The sequence below is a fragment of the Centruroides vittatus genome, unplaced genomic scaffold (genome assembly GCF_030686945.1).
Source record: "Centruroides vittatus isolate TY-2023 unplaced genomic scaffold, ASM3068694v2 contig_918, whole genome shotgun sequence".
NCBI classification, from domain to species: Eukaryota; Metazoa; Arthropoda; class Arachnida; order Scorpiones; family Buthidae; genus Centruroides; species Centruroides vittatus.
The window spans coordinates 1,148,852-1,176,624 of NW_027122605.1; the positions used below are offsets into that span (position 1 = coordinate 1,148,852).

Consider the following 27,773-nt stretch of genomic DNA (forward strand, 5'->3'; position numbering starts at 1 on the left):
ATATGGAAACCATTGCCATCTTGAAGGTTTATACTTCTGGACTCAGTAAACACCAAGGTTCTTTGATTGCTGCTACTACTATTGCCCTTGCAATCTTTTGTACTTACAATTTGTGTATTCAGAGTGGACTTCTTGTTACTGACCATAGTATTGAGGTACTCACACAGTGCAAATTTCAAACTTCACCACAAACTCTTCATCAGAAAACTCACATAATCAAAGAGCTGCTATAACTGGTGTCTTGGCATTATCTTAAGATACAATGAAATACACTTAATTAGAAATTTGGTTTATTCAAATCTACAGCAATATATCAGATATAAGAGCTATGTTGCCAACTGTTTGGAATGAAAAGTCACTTTTTTCTACCAAAATTTTAAAAGGTTGCTACTTTTTTGCTATTTAATTGAGCAAATAAAAAATACCAAATTATCCAAAATAAAAATTTAAAAGTAAATATTTTATTTGACAAGAACGGTAAATTTCTATTTAACAATAAATACAAAAAACTGCAATTTTTCTAAAAGGAAATGATAACTTTATCTTCATACCTTATGAAGATTTAATATATTTAAAAATGATACTGAGGGTGCACACAAATAATGTAAGTTTAATAGAAAAAAATAATTATAAATTGAAAAATATAAATAAGAACTGAAATATGGTAAACAAGATTTGTATATTGTATTTTCATATGGATATATTAAAGTGACAAAAAGTCTCTATTTTTGTCATATTTAGACACAGGCGCCACTACACTGCTACAGCCCTCAGAAAATTTATTATCTTGCCAACAAGTTGAGTGGGCTGCAAGGAAAAATTATGGCAACTGTGACAAAGTTCCTTAATTCCACTTTATTCAAAAATTTCTACTTTATTCTTCTTTATTGCTTAATTACTTTTGCATAATAACTGGAAATAGTATGGTACACATTCATTTCATGGTTTCAGTATGCAACTTATGGTTGGATTCAAATATTGCTTTATCTGTTTTATCTGCTTAGTAATGACACACAAAAATAAATTCTACAATGCTTATTTAAATTTAAAAAAATAATTTACATCAATTTCTCTACTTTTTGTTTTGAGGAGTTAATCAATTTGACAAGTGAGCAGCTCATATAAAGTTAGCTGCAGTATGTTAAATGAATGTTATTTTTAAAAAAATTATAATTTTAATATAAATAATAATCATTTAACATACATAAATAATACACATTAAATGCTTAATACATTTTCTAACACTAACAATATATGTTATCAGTGGCTATTTATATCCATATTATTTTATGGATTTTTATATATATTAAATTTGTATTTTTATTTTATATACATTGCAAAATGAAAAATAATTTTTACAGTTATACAGTCGTGTCCGCATAAGTTGACACCCGGATAACTCGACACCTTTGGTTAAGTAGTCAGTTTTCTGTGGTCCTGGCCGACTTACATAGGCATTAATGTTAAAAAACTCCGGTTTACTTGACACTGTTTAACTCGTCACCACTGCATAAGTCGACATACTTCTGCTGTCCCACACACTGATAAATCGTCACCCCCTCCTGAAAAAATGAATTCACTCTGCACGTGTGGTGTGAACTTATTTTTTTTCAGGAGGGGAGTTGATTTATTTATTAATACATAATTAATATATTTAATAATATAATAATATATATATACATATTAATAAAAATGTCTTAACATTTTATGCATTTTTATGTATAAAATAATAACAGATAAACAAAAAAAAATATACAATCTACATCAATGTCACACCAGAATCCAATTTTGCATTTTCTCATGCTAGAGGCATTAAGAATCCTTAGAAGTTACTTGCCAACAATTGACAACTGCGAAGATGATGTTTTCAAGGCATTCATGATTGCTGAAAAAGAAAGTCGAGACAGTTAAGTGCTCAAAACAAACAACACTAAACGCATTTTTCAGTTTTTCATCTACAGAGTAATTGTAAATGGAGGACACAATGTATTGTAAGCCTATACTGCTGTATAACACACTACTGTATTGTCCTAACTGTAGTTTTGTGGTTTTTTTTCAACTTTGCTTTAGTCGTCACATCGGATAACTCGACACATTTTCACTTCTCCTTGGGGTGTTGACTTATACAGAGTCGACTGTATATTTAATATATTTACTATGAGAAAAAAAACAATTTTCAGTTATTAAAAAATTTAAAAATAAACTGCTATTAAATAGTTTTTAAAATTTGTATGTAATATTCTTAAATGTTTAAAATTTGAAATAATTATCAATGTATCTTATTTTTTATTCAGTAAATTTTATTGGCTGAAATAATTACATTTGAAATATATAATAATTTTTGATAGATGACTGATTCGGTATCTTGGTCTCCAGATACAACTACTCCTGTTTCATCATTATTTGTTGTAAGTTAAGTTTATATTATTTCAAAAATATTAATAGTAATATTAGTCAAAAATATTTAACTATAGTTTAAATATTTTTTATTTATAAATTTGTTTTTCTGTTTTACTTTATATATATTTTTTTTAAATTTCCAATTAATTGAAAAATTATTTCAGTTAATATATTAGTTACGAAATTTAATTTTTTACATTAAAAATTTAACATTTACTTATAAAATGTGTTACACTCTATAAATTCAAAATACTCAGAATTGAAATATTTTAACTTCAATAATAGATAAATAAATTATTCTTTTATTTAACTTTTGTTTTCAAGAAAAATATTCTGTTCTTTATTTAGGAGCATCCTATACCATCTCATGATCATATGCAAATGGTTAGAAATTTCATTAAATATCTTCATTATTTTGCTAACAGTGCTAGACCAATTAATTCAACTAGTGGATATGCTTATGAACAAATGAATGGAATGGAAATATTGAAATGGTAATTATTTATGTAGTGCAAATTAAATCTTTTAAAAACATAATTATAACAACAAAATATTATATGAAACATAAAGATGTAAAATTTATTTTCTGTTTTTGTACAAAGGTGGTATACAAGATGTAAAGTATAGTAATAGTTTATATTTTATTTTCAATAATAAAAAAAGTTCTAATTATGATCGAAAGGAAAATATATCATACAAAATTTCTTTTATTACAAGAAAAGAAATAAACATTACATTTGAACATGATGGTTAAATTTAATTTCTTTTTACAAAAAAGTATTTGAAAAGTATATTATGCATTATATGTCAGGCCAGGGGTGGCTAAAGCATTGACCGTGTATCCATTCCTAGTTGCCCTGATGCATCGAAACAAGAATCAATTTATTCGGTTTCATAAGATACAGTACAATTTTTTTGTGGTCAATTTACAAAAGTGTATTCATTTTTTTACCTTTCATATAAATTACTTCATTATAGTTTTGTCTATCCCCCATAAGAGATTGCTTGAAATGTAAACTTGAAGGCACCATCGCACCCCTAGCGGCACCTGCGCAACATTACACATAACCTCAATCTTTCACAGTTGTCAAAATCAGTTGTCAAAATGTGTTGTTTGTTTGTCAAACAACACATCTGACGACTTTATGTGTTTGTTTGATAGATATAGTGCGAAATAAGTTATTTTTAGATTGTTAGTTATTAGTTGATCTCCATGCAATTTATTCTCGAATATTACTTGAAATTCATTTGTTTTAATTACTTTGTATATAATTTGTAATCATTTTTAGTTAAGTTCCAATAAATATAATCGTTTGTTTATTTAAATTGGACTTAGATAAGTCATTTATCTCACACTCTCATATGCAAATACCATAGCCCTATTTAAGATAGATTAATATGCGTGGTGATACTGTGTACAATAAAACTGATCACCTGGCGTCAAAGGAAATCCTGACAGATTGGGTTTACGCGAACTTGATCTAATCTTCACATTAATTTTTTAAGTCCTTCCTACCACTTTGGAACCGCAAGGTAATCATCCCCCTTAAATTGGGATTTGACATTCTGAAAAACTGTTTCACCAACAGGTGTTGATTAAATGTTACCCTAGTTCTTCCCGAACTTAGGTAGGTGACCCTGATTACGATCTCACACATTATATTTTTCCAAATGAAAGTTAAAATCTGGATTTTTCATATTATATTTTGGGGAAATTATATATATTAACTTTTTTGATTCTTACTGCCTGTTATCATATTATCAAAGATAACTTGCAATTAGAAAAAAGTTTTTAAATATTTAAAAAAAAAGAGAGAAAAAAGAAATAGTACAAACAATAAATTTGTATGTACTTAAGTCTGTATAAATTTACTATATGGAAAGGAAATATTTCTTAAGTGGTAAATTTATTTTATATTTAAAGTTCTATGTTCTGTCAGGTGGTCAATAAAAACTGCTGGATGGACCTCTCTTATATAAATAATCTTATTCTATCTTGAACAAGGTTATTGACAACAGCCTTGATGTCCTGGTGTAAAATTGGTGGTTATTATTTTTAACTGGAATATTTAGCATAAAACAACATTGGTTTGGATTAGCAAGAATACATTATAATTTCATACAGATTTATTTTATATATATATATATATATATATATATAAAAGATACAAAACATTGATTTATTATTTTGATATTGGAAATTTTTTATAGCACAGTTTTACAACAGTTTGTACAGAAAAGATTGTACACATTTCTTCGTCATACATTTGATAAATGGCCATTGGATGCATCATTTCGTTTGGTAAGTATATGTTTATCAAAATATATAATCAGCCTACTTATATAAATGTAATAGAAAAATGTCAAGAATCTAGAAGTGAATCAATATTGCTTATGATAAATAAAAGCTACTTTTTAGTCAATTTACAAAATTTGATTTCTTCTTCAAAAATAGATTATTGTACACACAGGGTTTTCATAAAATCTTTATAGAATCTTGTATAATGGTTTGGATTTTTATAAGCACTGACGTACTTTAGATCAGGCCTGGCCAACCCAAATTGTTTCGTGGGCCACTTTGATCATGCGTAACATTACGGTGGGCCACAATTTAGGTAAACATGTTTTTAAAAAATAAAACAAATACAAAATGAATAAGATTTTATTGTTATACCAAGAGTTCATACTTGCACTTGTGCATTGTAACAATGACACATGCAAATTTTCATTTAATTGTTTTAGTATACACATAATGGGAAACAAACGTTTTAATAGATATATAATATTGCTTAGCAGGCCACACAATTTAACATGACGGGCCGCGGGTTGGCCAGCCCTGCTTTAGATGAATCTTTTATATATAAAATTCTAAGTTAAATTTTTATTTTTATTTATAGCCATTAGAAACTTGGTTAAGTTATATTCAGCCTTGGAGATATACTAACTTAAGTGGTGACAAACATTTGACTAAAGAAGAAGAACAAGGACAACCTCCTAATGCAAGATGGTAAATATTTAAATTTTTTTATTACTAAAATCTGGTTTATATGTATAATTTTTATAGTACATATTTATTTTTTTTATTTTATTATTCATCATAACACAAAATTTATTATATGCTTTGTGTTCATATTGAATTATTGTATAAGACAACAAAATATAAGACAAAAGTTATTTTTATTTTATCAATTTTATTATATATAACAGCTGTAATTATGTATTTATTGTTTTTGCATGATAAATAAAAATTCTGACTCATTTTTTTAATTTTCCATCACTATGCTAAAAACATTTTTGAAATGGTTGAGTGAAATAATAAAGAGTTGTTTTATTGTTTTTATCTGACACATTAACATTTATGGTTAATTATAAATACATATTTTCTGATTAATAATTAACTGTAATAACTAGAGCACTTATCCAGCAAAGGATTGGTTATCTGATAAACATTTTCAACTCAATTTGATCTGAGGCAGGCTTGAGTTGAAAATATTTGTCAAATAACTAATTCTTTGCTGAAAAAGTGCTCTAATTGTTACAGTTAAATATTGAAATAAGTTCCAGCCTTCTGTTGTCATGTTCATTTTCTGATTACTGATTGTTTGGATGTGATTAAATTGATAATTTCAACATAATAATAATAATAATAATAATTTTATATAAATTTCTTTATTTTTTAATATAAAATGTATCACATAGCACATTTTATGTTAACCTTATGCTTAAAATGCAATACAAAGGAATTTAATGAATTGAATAAACTACAGTAGAGCATCGATTATCCGACTCAATTGGGGACTGGGGTTGGTCGGATAACCGAAAAGTATGAAAAAAATACGTTATTAGTATAGTGTATTAGGCCTGGTTTAAATACTAGCCTCCCTTTCATGGTCGAGCCAGTGCTGCCAGCTAAAACATGCAAAAATTTAACAAAAATAATATTAAAGTAGCCAAGACATAACCAAATATTGTGTGCCACATCACTAGCGGACATTTGAATTTGCCGACTAGAACGCGGTCGGTTAATCGGGGGTCGGATAATCGATGCTCTACTGTACTGAAATAAAGTTTTTACAATTTCAGAAATTTTTGATTAAGAATTAACATATAAATAAAATATAAATGGAGTGTGTTATTATTTTTATTAATATTTTTTTTCTTTATATGATTAATTTAGAATCATTAAATGTTTGTTATGATAATCTTATTAAGAATATGTGATAGACTTCTCTCTTACATTAACATTAATATAATGTAATAGAAATAATAATTTATCTATTTCTGAAATACTCTTATAATTAACTATTGTTAATTTTTATTTCATTTGCAAATGTTTAGATTATTATTTTGTTTTACTTTAGGCAAAAATTTATTTCAGAAAATTTATTATTTTATACAACGATATTTCAACAATTATTACCACGATTTCTTCGTATGGAATTGACTTCTCCAAAAAATGCTTACATGTTGTTTCGTGTTACAAAGGTAATACTGAATGATAATGTAATTATGAATGCTAAATTTGATTAAATTTTCATATAGTATGATATCTCTTCATAAATCAAATGCCTTTTATCCGTATTTTAGATAATCAATGAAAAATTTAGTTCAAACACAACAAACAACAGATTTATCATATACTAGCCAATGTTTATTCAACAATTAAACAATTAAACCTAGCAATATGCAAAAGAACAATATGCATTTTGACAACGAAAAACAATATTGTTTTCCTCAGCTGGTTTTAAAAGTTGTAAGGGCTGTGGAGTTGAAACCATCTGAGGGAGACGACAATTTTTTATCATCAAAATGCATACTGATCTTTTGTGTATTGCTAAGTTTAATTGTTGAATAAACAGGTTAGTATATGATAAATCTGTTGTTGGCTATGTTTGAACCAAATATTTAATTGATTAACTGATTAAATTTTGTTTATTATTAAGTCATTGAAGTATTTAATATAATTTTATATTATATTAAGTAATTGAAGATATAACTTACATAGTGCATTTTACTCTGTTACTATATATTAAGATAGGATTACATTATCTTATTAGCTCATTAGATTTTTATTCTTTCTTTTTTCAATATCATTTTTATTCTTATGACTTTTAAGCCTGAATGGGAAAATTTTTAAAGTGTCTGAAAAATAATATTAAAAATAAATTATTGTATTAGAAGTTATTTTTTGATTTTATAAATAATCTGTTATATTGGATATTTTATATGAATTTATAAATTTTAATTAACAGGTCTTCTCTCAACCAGGTTTAAGTTCAATGATTGAAGAAGGTAATATAATTTAATTTATTTTTGCTATAATAATAATTGTTGTCATTATAAACCTAACTTTATTTAATGTGTAGCAATTAATTATATAAGTATATATTTATAGTCAATGCATTTATTAAATAAGATAAATATTCTTCTAACATAAAAAGAAAACCTGAATTTTTCTTTTTATGTTAAGAATGTTCTATGTCTGTAAGAATGTTCATAATTTACAGAAAATTTAGAATTTGTCTTATATTGTTTCTATGTCTTATGCCTACATCCAAGTGCAAATAAATTTTATCTAATTTCTATTAGAAAAATGTGTTAATATAAGAGGTAATATTGTAGTAGAGAAATGACAGTTCTATTTACTACAGTATTATGTCACATTTATCAAAAATACTGGAAATATTATTTATTATAGTATTTAGACTTGATAGGTAATGTCTGCAAATTATCTCAATGTTTAATGACATATTGTATAATAATGTTCAGTTATAGTTAAATATATATAGACAGTTAAATACATGGTGAATCTAAAGCTCTTAGGTATGCAAAATGCAAAATAAATATCAAAGCTTCAAAAAGAAGAGATATTTTCAGATAGCAGATTGAGAAGATAGGTGTTTTGGGATTAAAAAAAAAGTACTGATTCAGCAAAGGAATTCATATACAGTAATATCCTGAGTTACATAGCATGCAACTTACATAAATTCTCAGTTATGCAAAATGTAAATCTCAAAAATCATGAAAAAGTCTGAGTACAGTAACATGTAATTTTACAAATTTTATTTCAAACATTCATTCATTTATTCATTCTCTCTCTCTCTCTCTCTCTCTTCTTTTGTTTGCACTATACCGATTTATTACTTTATTGCTCTGCTAATCTTTTACTTTTTCAGTCTAATTGTAAGCATGTAAGCAAGCGTACCGGGCACTCTTTCTCGTAAACAATTCTTTTACACGTGTACAGTACACACAAAATAATAAATACAGTATTGAGTTATTAATTACATAGTTACACTTAAGCAATTTGCAAATTCAACTTGCGTAAAATTTGAGTTACGTAAAGGTCTACGGTCTGCATTAGTTACATAACTCAAGGTATTACTGTACTGGAAAAGTTAGATAGATAAAGCTGAGAAAAAAGTTCTAATACAATTTACCTGAAACCACAAATGCCTAGTAGACAATAAAGAAGATAAATGTGAAAGATTGAAATATAGAATAGTACTATAACACAAAGTGTATGGTAGAAGTATATCTGAGAAATAAGTGTCGTTATTACGTAAGAATAGATGCTTCTTGATAAAATAAGAAATAACAAAGACAGTCGTCTTTGTTATTTCTTATTTTATCAAAGCTTTTGCAATTTATGTGGATTGTATCAAAAAGAAATATAAAAGATCAAAAGAATATTTAGAGAGTTTGAGATATGTAAAACTGTAAACGCTAATCAAAGGTAATATAAGAAGAATGATAACAGAATGATTTCAGAGTAGCTTAATCTCATGACTATCTGAGATGAGATTTCTAGTTGTTATAGTATTTTTCAAAATTACTGTAGGTTTAACATTTTGCTATGAAATTAATCACAATTTCCTGCATCAAATTAAAAGAAATAACTACATGACTACATTTAAATTGATATTTTTTTGTTATACAACATTAGTTTTTGTATTTGACAATTTCAGGATATAATCATCCTTCTTATGTACTGAATGTAATACTAATCTGACTATTCAATTTTTTTAATTATATATTTGAATACATTCTAACAAAAAAAAATTAAATTTAATAACTATGGATATCACCACAAAATTTCAAAGATGGTACTATTGAGTTGACAGCATAGTTGTTATATAAAAATTATAATTTTTTATAAGTCATACATTAATCTGAATAAAATAAACTAATTCTATCACATTTTATATGGTCTGTCCCAAAAGTAAGTGTACTGATTTTTTATTTAATGACTGTGTGGCTTAATTCATCATTAATTGGTATTTTCACATTGTTAGATATTTTAACAGCATATCTAGACCTGTTTCAAGTTGATTAGTTAACTCAAACGTGCACAATCTCTGTTTGTGTAAGATAGTGTTCTAACATATCGTTACATTTGAAATGGAGGAAAATCTCAAACAACGTTATGCTATCAAGTTTTATGTGAAACTCAAGAAATCTGCAACCAAGACATTTGAAGATTTAACCAAAGCTTATGGAGATGCCACCTTATCAAGAAACATGGTGTTTAGATGGCACAAAGATTCAGGGTAAAGATGATGCATATTTTTTTTTTTTTTTTGATAGCTGTGGAATTGTGTACAAAGAATTTTTACCTTCAGGACAGACAGTTAATCAGGCCTTCTACAAAGATGTCTTGGAATGACTTCGAAAACGAGTCAAGCAAGTCCATAGGGACTTTGTAGAAGATTGGGTGCTACACCACGATAGTGCACCAGCTCACATAGCACTATCAATTTGAGAGGTTTTGGCCAAGAAAAAAATCTCCACATGCCCATAACCTCCTTACAGTCCAGACCTAGTTCCATGTGACTTTTACCTATTCCCTATGATAAAATCCAAGTTAAAAGGTTATCATTTTGGGATAGTGGAAAACATCAAAAAAGTTGCAACTGACAAACTAAACACCCTTATGGAAAAGGACTTCGGGTACTGCTACGACCAGTGGAAAAAACTTTGGAATCACTGTGTGACCTTGCAAGGATTGTACTTTGAAGGAAATTGTTTGTAGTTTGATGTAACTCTTGTATATTTTGAAATAAAAAATCAGTACACTTATTTTTGGGATAGACCTCATATTATATTTGAAAAGAATAGTTTAAAAAGTTATGTTCCATAAAGATTTGGAAAACTTTTGGCCATTTATTAAATTTAGTTATGCAAACTAATTTCTTTAGGGAATTAATTATAAATCAGGTTTTTCATAATATAAATTTCATAAATATTTCATTTTGAAAAAGTTCTTAGTGAAACTGTCATATTTATTTTTAGTGTGAAGAAAAATTACATAAACACAAAGATGTTTGATTAAAATATTAAATTTAGAAATTATTTAAGTAGCTACAATAAATTTAGTATACATTTTCCTGTATATGATGATAGTATTAAGCTGTAAATGATATAATATTTAGAAGTATTAAAGAGCTGAAAAACAAATATATTTTTGAAAATTTTGTTTTAAAGTGTATAGATACCTAGTTATCATAGTATGAGCTTATTACATTAAAAACTGACTTTTTGAGGGTTAGAAGCCAATAGTTATTGTGAAAATATATGAACATTTTAATTATTTTGATGATCTTAATAGTAATAATGATTATTTTAAGATCTCTGAAATAAAAACTGAAATTGCGTGTTTTTCTAAATCTATAAGTTAATGATTTTTATATTCAGATTAAGATAACTGTTAAGGAAATATTATTGAAAATCTGAAAGTAATTTTATTCTCAAAAAGAAATAAATTTTTGAGGAAGTATTTAAAATACAGTAAAATATTTTAGAAAACAGTAGTTATGACCTGTTTTGAATATTTATTAGTGGAAAGCACTTTGCAAGAACCTCTGTCACGTTTAACGTCATCTCATAATTGGCCAATCATTACTGAAGTTCGTACTCCTTTACGCCCTGCTCGTGATATGACTGTTGCTGGAACATTAAGACAACAGTTTTTAGAAATAGAAGGACCAGGTTTTAATTTTGTACCATTATTTGGAGATGAAGTTCGCAAACAAGTAATTCAAATTTTATTTATTATTTTAATAATTGTATTATAGTGTTAAGCTAAAATAAAAAAAATTACATGATCGATGTGCATTATAAATATTTAATGGTATAAATATATAATGTACTATTTGTAAAATATTGAACTTGTCATTGTCATTTATTATCAATCAATAAGAAATCATCTGTATTTTGACATTAAATGAGTAAAATGAAACATGTGCTTTTTCTACAGATTATCTTCTGGAATCAAAAGTTGAAATGCTATTTTTCCAAAGACTTTTCAATGTCTTGATATGGGAGCAGCATTCAAAAAATTTCTGGAAAATGTAAATGAAAAGATAGCAAATTAAATTTAGCACTTGATTTTTCAAGATATGTTCAGTTTAAGTTAAAACATTTTTTCATAAGGTGTCACCATCCTTCAAAGCCCTTCTTGTAGAAATTAGTGTTTTGATTCTAGCCACTACACTGTAAAACTGCACTCGATCTATATACTACTAGCAAATGCATTTAATGTCTTCTTTAAATTTAGGAATAAAAAAGTCTGATGGGGCTAATCTGTGTGGAGGATGTGGTAAAATTTCCCACCAATATTCATGCAACATTACCCTGGTAGATTTTTCAGAGTGAGTTGGTGCTTTATTGTGATGGAACAAGATGTTCTGATGAATTTTTCCATGCATAAGTATCATACAGCACTGTTGTGAATATTTAATAAAACAAGTCTCAACAAATTTACACTCACATCAGTTAATTATAAATACCTATACAACAGTCTGTTTATGAGTGATAAACACTTTCCAGGATCTTCTGGAATGTCCCTCATATTAAATTGTTGATATAGTTTGAATAGTTTATCAACAAAAGAATATACATACACAATACGCATTCACTTGAAAAATTATATATATATAACATGACATTATTATTATATATTTTTTAATTTTCTTTTTATAAAAATAATAATGCTGCTTCTTTATTATCATATAAAATTTAAAATTGATATTACAAAAATTGTATATTTCAGATTAATTTGCTGTTAATATCAATAAATCAGGCAAAAGATAATTCAGCTAAAACATTAGATAAGAATGGAGAAACAAAAAAAGGTTTATTCTCTTATTTTACTCAGTTATTTTCAATATCATATGATATTGAAGGAAATGAAGACTATAGCCAAGCAGATAATAAAAAATTAGAACAATATTTGAAGACCTCAAGTGATCAGCTTTGTGCAATATTTTAAAGTAAGAAAGTTATTGTATTTTATAATTATTAATCTAATAAATTAGCATTTTAACTTTTAAATCTTTCTCATGTGAAAACAAAGATTAATTTTTATGAATTTAATATTTTGCTGATTAATTTAAACTCTTTAATTAATTTTTAATTATTTGAAAATTTAATTTTATCTGATTTCATAAGTACTGGACATGTAAAAATGTTTTGTAGTGTAAGTAATTATCTGGATCTTTTGGAGTATTTTATATTTTTTATCTCTAAAATAGAAAAATTGTATTTAGTAAAATGGACAAAAATGTTTAAAAATTTCAGTTAAATGAATAATCTAAGTAATTTATTAGAGCAGGTGTTATTTCTACACACTGTTATGTTTTATGACATATTTATATTATATCATATGGGAACTCTAGATACTTACTAGGCAGGAAGATTTTTTTCATTTCCCATTTAAGAATCATATAAATTTATTAATATTTTTTAATTTTTACGGTTACAGTTTCATTTGATTTGATTTGATATTTTAGCATCTATAAGTACCTGTTTTATCCTAAATATTGATATACGCTGTATTTTATTATTCATTTTTTCAACTATTTCTAAATTTATTCTTTAAACATATATTGTTGAAAAGTGAAGTTTTGCCAGATGAATCTTCATCCACTGAGCATGCTTATTTTTCAAAATTATATGAATGGAAGAAGTACTTGTAGAACTATTCCATCCATTCCATTCTGTTTTTAGAGAGTAATTTCCATTTAATGCATTTAAAAAAAAGATCAAATCTTGTTTTATCTTATGTTCTGTTTTTTTGTCTCTAATTAATAACTTGTGTGTTTAAGTTGTCTTTATTTAATTTATTTAACCTTATGAAAACTACTCTGCACAGACAGATACAAAATTTGAAAATGTTGTCTGCAATAGGCATACTTTTAATCTAGTACCAATACCTTTGTATAAAACATTTACATCAGTTGATCAAGATTTATGATCCCTGAATTGAGATACATTCACATTACTTTCAGATTCATGTTCAACTGATTGTATTCATAACCTAAAATTACTCTAATTGGTTGATTAATTTACAGTATTTCTTACTCTAAGGGCTTGTTTTATAGAAAGCTATGCTTCATGACAAAAAAATTAGGAAACATCTTCACTAAAACAATGAAATTTGTAATAAAATGAGGCTACAATTTACACTCAAAATGTTTATTTGCTCCGACTGATTTATTTTTGGTTTGGTAGCATTTAAACATGAGAGTTTTCTATTCTTGTTATACCAGGAATTCAGAATCAAACCTGAAATTCCTGATAACCCAGTTAATTACAGCTTAAAAAACCTTTGTAGATATGGAACAAAACTTTAATTTCAAAAAAATATATACTGACTAACATCTACAAAAGTTGTTTAAGCTGTGATAGCTTAAACAACTTTTAATAAATGATTACTGTACTTATTATCCAGCAAGTAGCAGTTGTTAAATTGGAACCTGGTTGATAAACTTATTCCTGTTCATGTAGACATTGTTCATTTGATGAGGGTGTGCATTTATAAATAAATATAATTTCTTTCTATAATTAATAATAAATAATTTCCTTTACTGATTTTTAATTAGCTTATATGAAAATACTTCTAGTTTTATATATAATATTTAAAAAATGTTTTAAACAAATTATAATTGGATTTAACATACATTAATTTTATTTAAAAAATTATAGATTCATCCTCAGACTCTTTCTTCTCAACATATTCAATCACAGTCGAAAGCTTTTGAGAAAGTTTCAACAAATTTACCTCCAGATACTATTGTAGAAGATGAGAAACCAAAACTAACTGATCTAGGTCGTTATCAAATATTGAATAAATTAAGAAAAGTCAAAGTTTCTTATCAAGGTCATCCTGATTTACAACCTATTAGAAGTTATGAAATAACATTTCTTGTAAGATTACTATGGCATATATCTTTGTTTTTAAATGAAAAGGTAAGTACATTGTATATTTCAATGAGTTTTATCAAAATTTTCATATCATATGACATGGATTAATTTTTTACGCCATATTTAATAATTTCTTTTAATTAACTAATCTAAAACATGCATGATACTCATTTTCTGATTGATATGGAAGAATTCAACGTGTAAAAGAGTTTAATATATGTACTGCCAAATAATTGCTTTTTGTATCTTCACAAATAATAACAATAATTTATAAAATATAAAATCTTTGATACAAATATATGTGGACAACAAATGCTACTCAAATGAGCTTGTGGAGCAGAGTGTCAGGATTAACTGTCACATAAAGGTTGTTCTGTTCTCATGTTTTTAATGGGTAGTTCTGGAATATGATTATCCTTGTATTAGGTTAGGGGTCACCAAACTTTTTCACAACAGACCAGATAACTGGGAGAATGACAAGTGTGGGCCGCATAACCATTTTGTTCAATATAGTACACTTAATATACAAAAATTACCTAATACACAAACACAATTTCTGCAGCAAGCTTATAATCGCTTTCCTTAGAAACTTCATTGTAGGTATTCACACAAAAAGCGCTGTGATATCCAAAGCCACATAAAGTCGCCAAATTTTTTATTTCACGGATTTTCCTAAAAGTTATGTTACTGTCAGATGCCAAAATTAGATTGGACCAATTTTGGCATTTTTACTTACACTTATTTTAATTTTTCTACATAGTAAGTTTATCTACAATCTATGATATTTCCATATAAATAATTATATTTTAGCTCATTTGTGGCACAGTGTGGCAGCGAGCTGGATGAGCTGATCTTGCGGGCCGTAGTTTGCTGACCCCTGTATTAGGTGATAGTATTTAAAATGGAATTGATACATATTTGAGATTAAATAAGTGGTTTTGTACTTGAAATTCCACTAATTTTTAATCATAGTTATTAAATTATAACAATTTTTTGATTATTATAATCAAGATCTGTGCTTCTGTGTTATATGATTACTAAAATCACTTAAGAAAAAATTTTTCATTTAATTACTAATCTTAACAAGGATTTAGGATAATAATTACTTATGATTATTTTTTTGTAAACATAAAATATTTTAAGTCTAAATGTTATATTGCAAGGTTTACATATTATTGAAAGGAATTTCTCTAAGTAATAATAATAGATAAAAAACTGAATTTCATATTTTTCTAAAAAAATATTCAAAAGAAATTTGAAATATATAAAATAATTTACAATTAAATTGTTAATAATAGATTTATTAAAAAATAAATTTTTCTATTATTATTATTATTAGTTTTAGCAAAGGTAATAACAAAAAGTAAAGTAAAAAAATTTTTAGTAGCTTTTTAATTATAGAAAAAATTTCTTTTTATAGTTTGAAACAGAATTTTCAGAAGCATATTATCGCCCTGGATTTTTTGGGAAATTAAGCCGTCAAATTTTAGCACCTCCAGCAGTTTATTATGAGATGAAGAAAACAGGACAATATTCTCGTCAAATTTCACATCATCTTCCACCTCGAGTAAATTTAAGATGGCTTGCACACAAACAGACTGTGGGATATTTATGTGCTTATTTTTTGTTTGCTTTCATGTATGGATACGGATCATTTTCAGCCATTTTAATATTAATATTTTTTATTACAATAGTTATAGTGTTTAAAAGTTTGTTTACTAATATACAAGTTGTATCACCTTCATCAAGAGAAACAGAAGTAGAAAATCAATCATCAGTACAAGAAAGTCAAGATGAAAATACTTACATATTGCAAAATAAATAAACATTAAAGCAAATATGTAATGTAAAACATTTTAAGATCTTATTAAAACTTTATTTGTATAATAACTTATCTTCATTCAATACATAAAAATATACAAAACACTTTTACAGCTTACCATTTATTGTATTTATAAAATCAAAAATTTTGTTATTTCTTTTGCCTTATCCACAAGGAAAAGTTTCAGCACATTCCTAAACAGCAGAAGTAGAAACTACAATATCAGGAAAATGAAAGCATTTGCTGCTGTATACTATTAGTTTTTATTCTCTTGACAGTATTTCTTGTAAGTATTCTCATCTAAAATGATTCATATACCTAATATAATTTGAAAATTTAGAAACAAGAATTTCAGCAAGATAGTTTGTGAAAACAAATAATTAATTTGTAGATTTATTTGACAAATTTTTAGTATAAAAATGTATTTTCAGTTTATATTATGAAATTTATTTATATTTGCATTCAATAGTATCTTTTATTAAATACATAGGCAAAAGAACTAATTGTTTAGAGGAAAGGGGGGAAAAAATTAAAAAGTAACTTATGATGAGTTGTGCAGTTATTGAATTGTCTGTGAAGTTTCAATATGAGCTATGTTCAGTAACACAGAATGCTAGGTAAGAAATGTAACTAGCTAGGAGGGAAGAGCAACTATTTGTCCAGCATACCTTTCAACAGTGCTCTTAATCAGTGAATTAGCTAATGTATTTAAAATGTTAGAAGAGGTGTAACGATGATTTTTACCTCTTCTAACATTTTAGGATGTCATCGGGGGCAAGTGTATAATGTATTGGTTATATGATGCATCGTTTCAAATATGTGATACTGTCAAATGGAAAATAATTGTACAAAATTCATGTGTGTAGTGGAATCACTAACAGCTAATGTAGGCCCAGATGCATAGTTCTGTAACTCGTAACTGGGTGTTTTGAGGATTGAAGATTTGAGGATTTTTCTGTTGATTGAGGATTTTTCTGAAAATACACAAAACATTACCCGTTTTTCATTGTTGATGTGTTTAATTTTATTTAATAGTTTAAATAAAACTAAAACTAAAAATAATAAACATATTGAGTATTAAAAAACAAACAAGTTCAATCCTCACAACATACCAGTTAGTTACAGAACTATGTAGCAGAGCCAAAAATGATTTGACCACACACATGAATTTTGTGTATATATATATATTTTATATATTTATATGTTTTATTAGCATTGTTAACATTAAAATTTCCGTTAGTATTTGGAATATTAATTTAAATTAGCCTCAATAATTCAATCATGTAATGTAATTGAATTCTTGAGATTCCTATGATACCTTTAAATATTAAATTAAAGTATTCAACTTGTGTAGCTCTGAGAAGAGATCCAGACTCATTGAATCTTCCAATTACAGCAGGCTGTAATTGGAGATGAATCTCAAATATCCAAAGCCACAAACTCTGGGTATTTGATTTGATGAAGCACTTGGATTACAGACATCTCTTTCACATTAGTCATATATTTTAAGTTTAGATTTAAGACTAACTCTATATGTTCTACACTTGCTTATCGGGAATTAGTGGATTATATGAGCATTGTGTAGCAATTTTGTTATAAGAAAGTTTTCCAAAACATAGTTGTGCAAATATTAAACAAATAATGGGAAAAATATATTAAAAATAAGAATTGTGGAATACTCCATTGTTGCATTAACTTTATAAGTATGAACACAATAATAAATAAGTTACAATTGTTTAAATATTAAGGCGTAAAGTATTACAATAGCAGAGTTTTCATCCATCTGCTGTTTGCACAGAACTAGCTTTTCAAGAATGCTGTCCACATATTTGACATTTGTCTACTAGGTTTGTTGATGCTTTCAATTATCAATTTTTAAAAGTGTTTTAATAATAATTTTTTCAAATGGATATACAGTTTAATTATACTGAAATACACAGTAATAATTGTTTTGAAGTACAGTACATTGGATGATTTGTTTTCACTTGTCTTTGAGAGCAGAAAATATGCAAAAGTTTTGCTACAAATTATACAAAATTACAGATGTTTGCCATTAATTTCCATATGTGGAATGCACTATTTTAAAAATTCTGCAATACATTTTTTTTTCTTACAATTTTTGCTTTTTGGATAATTTTTTCCCATATACTGTATTAAATACTGGCATTCTTAATAAACACATAAATCCACTAATCCTTTTTTTTTTGTTGATTGCAATTAATAATAGAGTGTTATTTACATTTATAAACATTTCTTAGCAAAGGAATAATAATTAAAAATCTATACACGACGACATAAGGAACTGGTGAATCCACATGGAATCTGAACCAGATCCTATACTTTTGGAAATTGCTGTTCTACACTATTTTGTTAATACAAAATGATCATAAGTACAAAATGGGTGCAATAAAAAAAATTGTTAAATAAGATTTTTTTTCCTGTATGCTTTGTCTAGAAAAATCCTATCAAAATTGTAAAAATCACATTTCAATTAAAATTTTGGTTACCAGCTTTTTTCAAAACTACAGTTTGAGACATGGCTGATTTTCAAGTAATGAAACTATTGCAATCTTGAATTTGTCATATATAATGCAATCTATTATTGCTTTTTGTAGAGAATGAGAATAAGAGAGCCTTTTAACAAGCAGCCAAACAACCATGCAATGAAGTGGCTACATAGTGAGGGATAGTGTCTGAAATTTTTTATCCAGACCACCTATAAAAAATTCTCGAGGATCTGCTTCAAACGTTTTATAGGTTTGTCAGGGCATCTGGCCTTAATAACTTCGGCCATCTGACCATGAAAAACTTAAATTATAATTTTATTACAAATGAAATTTCGTACTGATGCTCTGCAGAAAATTTCTACTATAGAAAAAAACGTGTAATGCGCCCTTTGGTATATATCGGAGGTGGGCAAGCAAGAGTTCAGTGGGAGCCGAAATGTAGGTTTTGCAAAATGAATGGGAGCAGCAGTTCTGTACTGTCGTGGTGGATAATATGGTATGGCTGGAAAGGATAGCACTTTCAGCAAGAGCTGCATGTAACTCAAAAAGAGCCGCATTTGCCCATGCCTGGTATGTATCATGCTCTGGAGTAGAAATATATTAGAAACTATGACTTACAAGTTAGTAATATACAGTTTAGAAGGTATCATCTCAATACACTGTTTTTCTATCGCACTTCATTATAGATGTAATTATAAAATAAGTGAAATAAAAAACGGAATACTTAAGAGAACTTACTAAAAACTTCATGAGAAGATACAAATCTTTACCGAATGACAATTTTTTTTTATCAGCATATTACTTTATTTCTGTTCAAACAATCTTCAATCCATATCAATGCAATAAATGCTGAAATTAACACGGAACACAAAGTAGAAAATACTCTAATGTTCATAATATCCAATGACAGATTCGAGAGTCGAACGCTGGACTCTTGTACGATGTGGAGAGAGTGCTTAGTTCAGATAAACACTCGCTGATGAATATGTAGGCACAATTCTAGATGTTTATGAGGGGGTCGGGACCTTGACAGGGCGATCGCGATAGCGAGGCCGGAACTGACGTAGGCGCATCTTTCGAGGGCTATATCTCGCGAAGGGTCGCTCGTACACCCATAGTTTATTAGACTTTTTTTGTTCCTATTAATATGCTCTAACGCCCTGTCAAGGTCCCGACCCCCTCATAAACATCTAGAATCTTGCCAATATGTAAAGATTTTTTTACATAGTGAACTTAATTTTCGCTGTCCCTTATTTCACAATTCTCGTTATACGACAACGGCAACATGAATCATTAAAACAAGATGGCGGCTGACGACGACAAATTGTTTTAATTCTTGCTTTGTTCATTTATTTATCGAAAGAAATTTTAAATTTAATTATTATAATTGTAAGAATATAATTGGAAAGTATCGGGTGATTGTAATTAAATGTATCCCTATTTAATGCTATCTAGAGAGATTTAGAAGTCCTAGTTTTGTATGGTGACGTTTCAGGACGCGGAAGACATTTCCGTAAAAAAATTAGTACGTGCCTGCAAAACGTACCACTGTAATTCTTTTGGAGCCGAAAGCAACAAATAGTTTCCTTTGCAGGCAACTTCTGGAGACAAAAATAACAATTTGTTAAATGTCATTTTTATACCCCATTCTTATACAGCACCACAACATGCATTCGTTGTGAAGCTATTTTATGAGAACAATGGCAACGTGTGGTCACACTTCGGAATTTTGTCATGGTAAGAATTTATACCGAGGACCATTCAGTCTTCACGTTCTTGAAAGAATGATCATTCGATTCAAGAAAACTGGATGTCGGAGTTAGGAACAAACCTATCACTTCACAAGTTTTGGAGATATTACAGCCATTGTTGAACAGTCAACGAATACTGTTGCAAGTTTCAATAGAGCACTTGCAGTGTCACAGCACAACAGGAGTACTGAAAAAGTTATGAATTGTTGTAATATGGATAACAATCAGAAGTTGTTTGCCACCGACGAAGAAACCCGAGTGACCTCCGCATAGAACTTCCTTGCCGAAACGGCTGTATCGTAGCCATGGAGGATTTTATGGAGTGATGTTGCGAGTTGGCCACAGAAAACACCTTTTCTATCATATTCCACTGCTTTTGCCGAAAGTCCGCAAAAATGCGAAGTTACATTTAATCGGATGGCCGAGTGGTTAAGGTGTCAGCCTAACATTCTGCGGACCAGGAAACAAATCGGGACGAGCCGAAAACCCCCAGGAAATTTTTGAGGTGGACCATCCAAGATATGTCGGGTTCTGTCCGCTCAATATGGGTCTGGCTGAACCCACAGTGGTCCTGACTAAAAGACCCTTAATGTCCACGGGGAGAAGACTAAAAATAAGTACATTTTTCTTTGAAGAAGCTAATCTCAATGGCCTGTGACTTGCTCTGTGATAGCGCAGAGATAACGAGAGAAGATTAACACCAATTGCAACAGCGGCAACGCCTTGAGTCAACCGCTTTCGTGCAAGAATTATATAGTCGTCTAGCTACTTCGTTCCGGCGGCCGGATGGCCGAGCGGTCAAGGTTAGCAGCCTGCCCCCCTAGAGGACGCGGGATCGAATCCGGACGGGTCGAAAAATCCCCAGGAATTTTTCGGGGGTGGTCCGTCCGGATATGTCGGTCCCCGTCCCTCACCACCCGGCCGCCCCATTGTGGGTCTGGCCGAACCCATAATGGGCTTGTTATAAGAGGCCCTCTTAGTGCCCACAAGGCAGAAAGAGTTACCAAAAAAAAGCTACTTCGTTCCGGAGAACGAAGTAGCTAGACGGTTATATAATATGTTCCAGGCATATTTTAAAAGTTGAATTTCAAGGATATTTTGCAAATTTGATGGCTTTGAAAGTCAGTATCACACTGCATGTAAGAAAGACGCATCATAGAGGGTTAATTACTATAGAGTAAATAAAGACTAGAGAGTGCATTCCCCACTTCTCGTTGTACGGCCATAGATTCAGCCAAGAATCTAATATAGCGGAATAGCGAGGATGTTTCGAATGCACGCAATCGAGTAAAACGTATTTAACTGAATTAATTTTGATAGGAATTACTTTAATTAATGAAATAGTACAGATAATTCTAGATGTACGAAATTACTCTACAGCCGAGAAACGCTTAATTAAACTCTTCCTATACAAAGTTTTGTAATTTATTTTGAAAAATATTGGGTTAATGTTACCTATGGTTCCAAAATGGTGGCTCGTCTCTGATTCCAGCAAATAGAAGAAAGGGAACAGTGGAGTGACGGCCGAGCGGTCAAGGTGGCAGCCTACCGCTCTGGGGAACCCGGGATCGAATCCGAACGGGTTGAGAAATCCCCAGGAATTTTTCGGGGGGTGGTCCGTTCGGATATGTCGGGCCCCGTCCCTCACCACCCGGTCGCCCCATTGTGGGCCTGGCCGAACCCATAATGGGCCTACTAAAAGAGGCCCTCTTAGTGCCCACAGGGCGGAAAGAGTTAAAAAAAAAAAACCTAACCTATTCTAATAATTTTGTTGGTACTATAAATTAAGGTAATTTATAGGTTAGGTTAGGTTAGAACGTGCGTCCCCACTGTTTTTTTTTTCTTCTATTCGCTGGAATCAGAGACAAGTCGCCATTTTGGAACCATAGGTAACATTAACCAAATATTGATTATATTATTTTATAGTTCGACCAGTCTCACAATGAGGCAGCCGGGTAGTGAAGGACATAGCTGGACATACGCAGAACTCGAAATAAGATAGAATTTGAAAGAGCAGCCCAACAAATTCACCGGTAGCGCCGTTCTTTTAAGAGTTTACTGTATTCGATTTTCCGACTTCTTTAAGGGTACACTTTTTATCTTTAATTCTTTTGTTTTCATAAATGAAGATTTGTCGAATTTACACTTTTAATCCTTCCCATAACAACGAAAATTACAAGGAGAGTGACAAATATTTTAATATTTAAGACTATTTTTTAATTTTTATTCCATTTCACCATCGACATCAGACAGTAATAAACAATACTTGTGTTTTAAAATCGTTTATCGTATAAATAAATATTATATAAAATTATTCAATTGTTTACATTTTAAAAAAAGTTCAAAAAAGTTTTTTAATATTCTAATTAAATTTATTATAATTTTTTTTTATTAAATAGAGACAATTGGCAACGTTAATTTCATATTATTATTGACAAGTAAGGAACACGTGGGTAGATTTTGATTTATTGTGATAAGAGTAGTGGAATGATTTCTGTCAAATTCGTCCTTGGTAAACGGAAATAATAAATAATTTTTAAAATTTTAAATTATAATTATGAAGATAATTTAATTTCAGAAACACTTTATAATATTTTTAAGAAAATTAAACTTTATGAAAAATTTATTTTAACAGTTATAATCGTGTTTGTTGTTATTTATTGCGAAGGAAAAAAAGGCAAGTCTCTTTGATTAATTAATGGAGTTATGAGATATTATCTTTTCTTTAATCTATAATCTGATTCTGTACATTAATTTGTAAGATGTTTTTAATTTTATATTATATTTTTTAAAGGTGATAAAGAATCTATTCCCATAGTATTTGTTATCCTGAGTCAGTCCAATCCATATCACAAACAGCTTGCAGATCAAGCAAAAGATAGAATTATTAAACAATCGTTAAATTTGGGTTGGGTAAAATTATTAATTTTTGTTCTTTTGATGTAAGTTCTGTGATATATTTTATAACCGAATAAATATTTATTAATAAATTTCATTTTAAAGGATGTCCCCAATGTATATTTAACTGACGAAGAATGGCCGGAAGTCATAGGTTCATGGACAATATTTCCTCTATTAAATAAGTAATAATTTAATATTTTATGAATTAAATTTTTAAAATTTATACAAAACATTTTCTGTTGCAATGAACAATTTTAATTAATTTTTTATATAATTTTAATATAATATTATTATTATATATTACAACTTCTTGTCTCAACTAACTTTCATTAAAGGTATCTAATTTATTACATAGTGAAGATATCAGTGAATATTTATACCCAAATATTATCTAAAATTTATTAAATCTGATGACTTTCACATTTAAAGATTTATATTTACACCATTTATTGATAATATTTCATAAATTTATTTATGTACAGAGTATAATTTTAGGAAAAGGGGATAATAATATGAAAACTTATATTTACAGATTACAATTTTTTCTTGTTTTTTATTTTGATTCATTAATGACATTATTGTTTTTTAATTTAAATCCACTAAACAAATTATGCAATTTCATTAGTTTTACTGTTCCTCTACACATAGTGAAGCTATTACTTTATGTAATTACAACTATGTGAACATCTCTCAACAAATATGTTTATTTCCATATTTTTTCATTTACATTATCTGTTCAGTAGCCTACTGGGACTTTCTCTTCTTTTTCTTATCCTCTTTCTCATCCTTCAATCTCTTTCTTTCTTCACTTTAGACCCTTGAGTGGACTCTATCCTCTAATAGTAATTTTCATTAGTTCAATTAGCTGAAAGAAATTCTTAATGCATTAATTAATATATCTGTTATGCGAAAATTTTTGTATTCTTTCTCAGCAGAAATTATATTTAATGCCTTTAGACTTGTGATATTTTTAATTTCTTCTGGATTTTTTTCTAGGAATAAATTTATGTATTCAGTCAAATATAAATATATATATTTTTTCTAAATATTAAACTTTGATCATTAGTGTTGTATATTTCTCTTCACATTATTTTAAATTATTTATTAGTTGTTCTTTGAGTTTAAATTTGAAGAGAGGAAATATATTACTAAAAGAAGATAAATTATGTATAATTTGAAATGCATTTTGGAACAAAATAAAATACCAAATTTAAAAACAGTTTTTAATATGATTTCTATGGAAAATGAATACTTCTTTTTTGAGTTTAGTAGAAATATTTTAAAAGAAAATTTCAGTGTTTTTTTATTAATTAATTTTTAATTTTCTGCTTAGACATTTCAAAAAATAACAGCAAATTGACAATATTTTATGAAATTAATATCCCAAGCATTTTGAACTCTTGAAAAAGGAAGATGCATTCTTAGAGAAAGTATTGACACTACCTAGTAGTAATAGATACAGTAATGTGCTTAATTGAAAAGGAAGCATATACAAAGTGGGAGTGTGCTCTTAATTGTTTGCATCATCAGAATTTTGCAGTTGTAGGGTATGAAACCTCATGAAATTCATAGAAGAATGCTACAACAGTATGGAGATGCTGTATTGGTAAGAGAAGAGTATATGAGTGGGTAAACATGTTTAAAAATGACAAATATCAATCTGTGATACCAACTCTCTGGTCTCCAGTTAGGTCATTATTGATGAGAAGATTGATCATGCCGATGCCATTACTCATGAAAACAGGTGCATTTCTTTGGAAATTCTTGCCACGGAATTGGATTTCAGTATCTGATTCATACATATTATTGTCACAGAGGTTTGCAAGTATTAAAAAGTTATGTGCATGGTCTCACATGACTGCTGCAACTATATCAAGTAGTAGAGAAATGAGAGTTCTCCCCCAAAATTTTCATTTTTAAAATTAAATGAATTTAATCAAAATCAATACTAAAAATTCATTGAATTTAAACAAAACTTTAATCAAATTCATTGAATTTAAATTCTTTTAAATTTAATGAATTTTAACAAAATCAATGAATGTAAACAAAATTAAATCCATTAATTTATTTATTACAAAAAGAAAATATAAAAAAAAGTCAAACAAACTCAATAATATGAGCTTTATATTTATTCCCACAATTTCTCATACCCCCATATACAAATTTAAAATTATTCATCTCTTTTAAATCTTCATTCTGTAATTTTTTATTAAAACGATCAGGAAGAAAAACTTGAAATTCATCCAATTCTCTATCCCTAAGAACTACTAAATTTTTCTCACCAAAGCGAGTGGATATTGTTTTAATATATTCAATTGGATATTCGTAATCAATTTCCAACTCATATAATTTCTTTGTTGGAATATTTTGAAGTTTTCCAATATTGTTTAGTTTCTTCAACGTTTCCATTTATATAGGAAAAAAATTATCAATATAAAAAACACTCATCTTTCAATATGTAAAAATCTTCCATGAGGTGTATTAAAATAATCCAAGATATGTAATTGCTCAATTCCTCAATCTTCATTTATATTGGATTATTTACTACAAATTCTTGCTAACAATGAAACAACTATATTTTTATAATTATTTTCAATAAATTCATTTGAGAATCTTTTCTTTAAAATCACATCACACCAATCAATTTTATTTTTATGTTTTATAATAAAATCTTCGGATAATTCTTGATATTTAACAACTGTTTTCCAGTCTAATACATTTAATCGATCTAAATCATCAAGTAATTGTTCCGATATGGTTTGATATCTTAAAAGTGATTTTAAATTTAATTTTAGAGCATTTTTCCTAATAAAGTCATTATCTAAATTTTGAAATCGTGATATCGCATCCCAATCTACTTTATCTGCATATTCTATGATAAATTTCGAAGATAATAATTGATGTATAGAAATGAGTTGCCAATTAACTTTTTCAGCATGTTGTTTTATAAAATTTTCAGAGAGAATTTGATGTTCTGATATTTTTATCCAATTAACTCTATCTTTAAATTCATTAATAAAAAATTCAGATAATTTTTGTGTTTGTGATATTGAATCCCAATTAACTCTATCTTTAAATTCTCTTATAAAACATTCTGATAACTTTTGAAATATTGAAATCAAATCCCAATTAACTTCATCTTTAAACTCTCTTATTAAATCTTCTGTTAAATTCTCTCGTTTTGAAAAATTATCCCAATCAATAGCCCTCTTTATTCTTAAGTCCATTTATTTAAGAAAAAATTTATGTCCTAATGTTAATGTATTAATTCCCTCCTCCAATATATATCTCTTATCATCATGTGGTGATAACGCCTTCTTATTTACTTTTATTGAATAAAGTTCATGTGTCTTGCTTCTAATTAGATTCATTGTTCGGGAATGCTCTGTTTTATTAACAAACAGTCTTTATAATCATCAAGTGATATCCTATTTTTAACAACACATTTTTTTACTCCTTTTAATTTCTTTGAAACCTGATCTTCTACTTTTAATGCATACATTTTTGCTCTTAAACCAACAAATTCTCTCATTATTTTTCCATTATTTTCATCCTTCATTTTTCCTAACACCTTCTTATTAACTCTTGGTATACCATATTGATTATTCTCAGGATAATCTGATGTATCAAAGTGATTAATCATTTCCTTCATATCCTGATAGAAATCATCAGTTTTTATATCATAAATGTAAGAATCAGTGTCTTGATGTAACAGTTTTATATTATCACCATATTTTGGTTTCATTAGATTATAATGAAAATCATACATCAAATGCTTTGAAAGATCTAATATACTCATTCCCACATAGATAGGTTTATTAAAGACTATTTTTATCTTATTCATGTGAATAGCACATAGGTTTTCAGCAAAAATGGTTCGATGTTTAAAGTTCGGCTTAGCAATTAATTTTTCTACGTTTTTAGCCTTACAACATAATCTTATGTCAACACGATTTCTTATATTTTCCATTGTCTTTCCAAACACAGAGTTGTTCATTAGCTTAAAAAAGTCCTTTTCAAAATCATTAGTTGCTTTAGTTCTCATTTCTGTATTCAGATCTATGTATTTCTTTAACCAATCTGATTGTTAGAATTCTAATACTCTATGTATTTTTTCGAGTTTCATCCCCATTTTTAAATATTGTTTAAGATTTCTATAATGAAGCACATACTTCTTTTTATCATATA

At 28.0% G+C, this 27,773-nt stretch overlaps 2 protein-coding genes across 2 annotated transcripts in view; both read left to right on the forward strand.

Moving 5' to 3' along the window:
* Window positions 1–16,494, forward strand: part of LOC136984400 (sphingomyelin phosphodiesterase 4) — a 36,445-nt gene extending 19,951 nt beyond the window's left edge. Inside the window, exons 8-17 of the mRNA XM_067281369.1 lie at window positions 2,349–2,408; window positions 2,749–2,894; window positions 4,612–4,702; window positions 5,298–5,407; window positions 6,762–6,885; window positions 7,653–7,692; window positions 11,239–11,432; window positions 12,452–12,664; window positions 14,386–14,649; window positions 16,025–16,494. Coding sequence (XP_067137470.1) covers window positions 2,349–2,408; window positions 2,749–2,894; window positions 4,612–4,702; window positions 5,298–5,407; window positions 6,762–6,885; window positions 7,653–7,692; window positions 11,239–11,432; window positions 12,452–12,664; window positions 14,386–14,649; window positions 16,025–16,429 — 1,647 coding nt within the window. The 3' untranslated portion in view covers window positions 16,430–16,494. The remainder of the gene's footprint in view (window positions 1–2,348; window positions 2,409–2,748; window positions 2,895–4,611; window positions 4,703–5,297; window positions 5,408–6,761; window positions 6,886–7,652; window positions 7,693–11,238; window positions 11,433–12,451; window positions 12,665–14,385; window positions 14,650–16,024) is intronic.
* A 6,621-nt stretch (window positions 16,495–23,115) lies between these two features.
* LOC136984377 (beta-1,3-glucosyltransferase) overlaps window positions 23,116–27,773 on the forward strand; it is a 39,408-nt gene continuing 34,750 nt past the window's right edge. Inside the window, exons 1-4 of the mRNA XM_067281346.1 lie at window positions 23,116–23,196; window positions 23,320–23,361; window positions 23,479–23,597; window positions 23,688–23,767. Coding sequence (XP_067137447.1) covers window positions 23,172–23,196; window positions 23,320–23,361; window positions 23,479–23,597; window positions 23,688–23,767 — 266 coding nt within the window. The 5' untranslated portion in view covers window positions 23,116–23,171. The remainder of the gene's footprint in view (window positions 23,197–23,319; window positions 23,362–23,478; window positions 23,598–23,687; window positions 23,768–27,773) is intronic.